The sequence below is a fragment of the Oryzias melastigma genome, linkage group LG10 (genome assembly GCF_002922805.2).
Source record: "Oryzias melastigma strain HK-1 linkage group LG10, ASM292280v2, whole genome shotgun sequence".
Classification (NCBI taxonomy): Eukaryota; Metazoa; Chordata; class Actinopteri; order Beloniformes; family Adrianichthyidae; genus Oryzias; species Oryzias melastigma.
Window position 1 is genome coordinate 22,070,033 of NC_050521.1, and position 3,868 is coordinate 22,073,900.

A 3,868-nucleotide genomic window follows, 5' to 3' on the forward strand; every position below is an offset into this window, starting at 1 on the left:
CGCGCACATTTTTACAGCTCTGATTTAATTTCTAGGGGGTAAATGTGCTCCAAATCTGCCCCCGACGTGTCTAGTAGTATATTCTATGCCCCAGGAGAAGAAAAAAAATCCCTGCCAGGGCACGTCTCGACTGTGACAGCCCCGCCCATCAGTAGTCCTGTGGTTTTGCACCTGCCTCACCACCCCTGCCACTTTGAGCTCAGCCCTCCAGGAGCGCCTTCACCTGGCTGCGCCGCAGTGTTCACTCAGCTCTTCAACAAACTCAATCCGCATCTCCTGCGTGGCTCCAAATCACGCATCCCCCGCCTGCGTGGACAGGTATGCGCGGAACACTTCCAGCTGATGAGGACGGTGAGCGCGCACAGGTCGCTAGAGCCAGCGGAGGTGGAGAAATCTGTGCGTCCTTTGGCTCCGGGGACATGTGCTAAGTAACCGAGGAGGCGGAGGAGGAGGTGGTGGGGGTGCATCAACATGCACTAAAGGGAGAAATCTGACAAGCAGGTACAAGAGCGCTCCGACCGGACCTTCTTTCTGAACTTTACACGCCCCAGCTTTGGCGCCATGGCCGCGGCTCCCGCCGCAACTCTGGGGGAAGTTGGAGGCGTCCTGCATGGCATCTACGGCGTCGCGCAGGTCGGGTCCCACTTCTTCCTGACTCCTCCGGGGGACAGCCCGACCCTCCTGGGGGAGCACCTTCTACCTGGGGACAAGCTGTACCAGAGCAACCAGGCGGATTTAACGCACCTGAAAGGCACTCTCAGGAGGAGGCAGCTCTACTGCAGAACTGGGTTTCATCTGCAAATACTTCCGGATGGAACCGTGCATGGGACGAGGAGGGACCACAACCGCTTTGGTAAATCTTTACATCTTTATTTGCTCAATGCATTTAGATTTGGATCTCTGATCAAATCTGTTATTTATTGTTCTGCAGGTATTTTGGAATTCATAAGTGTTGCTGCAGGATTGATAAGCATTAGAGGCGTGGATAGTGGGCTTTACCTGGGGATGAACGACAAAGGAGAGTTGTATGGCTCTGTAAGTACAATTATTTGCTCACAAATGTTTAAAACAATCATTGTTTTTTTTTTTTTATTTTCCAACTGAATATATCTGCTCATTTCATCAGGAAAGGCTCACAGCTGAATGTGTCTTCAAGGAGACGTTTGAGGAGAACTGGTACAACACCTATGCTTCCAACCTCTACAAACACAGAGACAAAGAACCTTATTTTGTGGGATTAAATAAAGACGGGACACCAAGGAATGGGACTAAATCTAAGCGGCACCAGAAATTCACGCACTTCTTGCCCAGGTTTGTGGACCCTGATCGCGTGCCAGAGCTGTACAGGGATATCCTGGGACACAGCTGAGACAGGGAGACCTGCTGGTTCAGATCAGGAAAAGCTGCCTAAAGCCCTGGCAGGCGAGGAGGAGAAGAGAGGGGACGCAGGCGGGCGATGAGGCCGACGCAGGCTGGTGGACAGCAGGCCAACCGGCAGGGATAAAGGCACCGGGGCCTCTTGTAGGAATGCATGGGGCCATCTCTCGGCAGCCACGAAGACAGGCTAGATTGTCTTTGCATGAGGGGCTCGTTTGTTTCCGAGGCCGGACTCAAAGTGACTGTGTGGAAATGGAGACAAATGGGAAACAGAGCTGAGGGGCTGCGGAGCATCTCCTCTGTTGTCTGCTGAACTGAGACGTCAGCTGGCATGGAGCTGTGGGAACCTGTAATATTCCCACAACGTTCCCAAGGTGCTCCGTCAGGGAGCCATCGTGTGTTCAGAAGGACTTTGAAGGAATTTTCTTGTTTTTTCCTTTTACCTGTATGGAGACCCGTTTGAAAAGTATAGACGTTTATTTATTCATTTCAAATACATGTATTTATGCTATATATTTATTTATTTGAGAATATATTTTTACATGTAGAACCCTGAAATATAGAAACACCACTAGAAACTGTATCCACTATATAAAAACTGTACTTTTTTATACTGGAAAAAAGCCTAAAAAAATCAAATGCCAGAAAAAGACTAAAACCTCAACTTTTGACTTTAAAAAATTTTAAGATTAGGCAACTGATACATCTTTTTAAAAAATGGCAACAAAACCTTTGTTTGGAAAAAAGAAACCCACTTTTAAAGTTTAAACATATAAACTGGCTTGCAAAAATCAGTGTTGTCTTTCTTCGTGGACGAATCTCCCGCGTAAAAACTTCAAAGCTGCCCCCTGAACGCCAAGAGCAACGAGACCATCAGGGCCAAATAAAATCTGACCTTTCGCTGAGGCCCTGTAGCTTATATAAAAGTGGAGGTCAGAGCGATAAGGACTGAGTCACCCCTGCAGACGATTTACGGGTCATTGTTTGTCCTCTTGGACCACCAAAGAGAAGACAGCATCCTTGTTTGCTGTCAAATATGAAAAAAAGTGTTTTATTGGATGTGAATTTGTGAATTTGGATGCCACGCTCATGTCTGTGCACAGTTTCCTTCACGGTTGGGAGCAGATCTTTGTTGAAGCATGAAAGCGCAGTCTGTGATCTGAGCGTCAGCATGTGTGTGTGTGAGGGGGAGAGTCAGTGGGGGTGCTTCGATATGGATAATCAACCCTGCTGCCAACTCTCTCCTGTCTGCGCTGCAGCGCAGTGGGACTTTCCCACCTGCACACCTTGAACATCAACACGCTCCTGCTGTCGATTAATGACAGCATCCTGAAGTGTATTATAACCTGCGCACACGTGGACATCCCCCGTCCGTCCAGTAAACAGACTCATTATGGCATGAAAGACTTGGTTTTCTTGTATCTTTGAAGGGGGGGGATGTTGCTGCTTGTCTTACAGAAGAAGCAGAAGTTCAGCTGGAAAAGTTGCACCAAATCGCCCCTTTCTTCTTCCCCTGACTTCTTCTTTTGTGGCCGTCCCTTTAACCCAGGGGTCCCCAAACTTTTTCTAGTGAGGGCCACAGAACTTTTTTCTTCTCTGATGGGGGCCCGGGGGCGGTTGTAGGCTAACAGAAAAAGTGTAACAATCACAGCCTAAACGTAAAGATTTATGGTTTTCCAGAAAGCCACACATAGCCAAATTTGAAATAATCAATTTCTGGAATCTTCACAGAAAAAAATAATACTAAAACATTTTAAAAATTAGATCTATAGCATTACCTGCAATAGATTAATAGCTGAAGATGCTTAAATTGATAGCTAAAAACACTGAAGCTGAAAGCTGAAAATGCTGAAGTTGATAGCAAAAGACGCTGAAGCTGATAGCTAGCTAAAATATTAGCGAAGTGTCAAATTAACTGAAAAAAAATCAAAGAAATTCTAAATTAGCCAAAACAGCTAGCATGTAGCTGAAATATTAGCTAAACTTCAAAATAGCCTAAAAACTTAGAAAAGACTAAATTAGCCAAAATGTAGCTGAATTATTAGAGAAATACCAAGTAGCCTAAAAAAGTGGAAAAATGTCTAATTTAGCCAAAATAGCTAGCATAAAGCTAAAATATTAGCTATATTCCAAATCAGCCTACAAAAACTGAAAAAAGCCTAAATTAGCCAAAACAGCTAACATGTAGTTGAAATATTAAATTTAAATTAGCTTAAAAAACTGGGAAAAAAAATTTAATTTAGCCAAAATAGCTAGCATAAAGCTAAAATATTAGCTAAACTTCAAATTAGCCTTAAAAAAAACTATATTACCAAAACAGCTAACATGTTGCTGAAATATTAGCTAAACTCCTAATTAGCTTAAAAAACTGGAAAAGTATTTAATTTAGCCAAAACAGTTTTGGGGGCCATGCCAAATGTGGAGGGGGGCCGGATGTAGTTTGGGGACCCCTGCTTTAACTGGTGATACCTGATGCCCAGGAGTGCTCGTT

General features: G+C 44.8%; 1 protein-coding gene across 1 annotated transcript; it reads left to right on the top strand.

Annotated features, from left to right (window-relative positions):
* Nucleotides 1–44: 44 nt before the first annotated feature.
* Nucleotides 45–2,905, top strand: fgf20b (fibroblast growth factor 20b). Its single transcript, XM_024283448.2, has 3 exons — nt 45–853; nt 932–1,035; nt 1,127–2,905. Exons 1-3 carry the CDS (start codon nt 562–564, stop codon nt 1,367–1,369), a joined length of 639 nt encoding a protein of 212 aa, XP_024139216.1. The 5' UTR covers nt 45–561; the 3' UTR covers nt 1,370–2,905.
* The last annotated feature ends 963 nt before the right edge of the window (nt 2,906–3,868 follow it).

What these genes read in the sequence shown, in the direction of transcription:
- fgf20b (XM_024283448.2), top strand. Translation starts at nt 562, where the DNA reads ATGGCCGCGGCTCCCGCCGCAACTCTGGGGGAAGTTGGAGGCGTCCTG. An exon ending in GAGGGACCACAACCGCTTTG is followed by an intron (nt 854 to 931) that starts GTAAATCTTTAC and finishes ATTGTTCTGCAG; the next exon opens with GTATTTTGGAATTCATAAGT. An exon ending in AAGGAGAGTTGTATGGCTCT is followed by an intron (nt 1,036 to 1,126) that starts GTAAGTACAATT and finishes TCATTTCATCAG; the next exon opens with GAAAGGCTCACAGCTGAATG.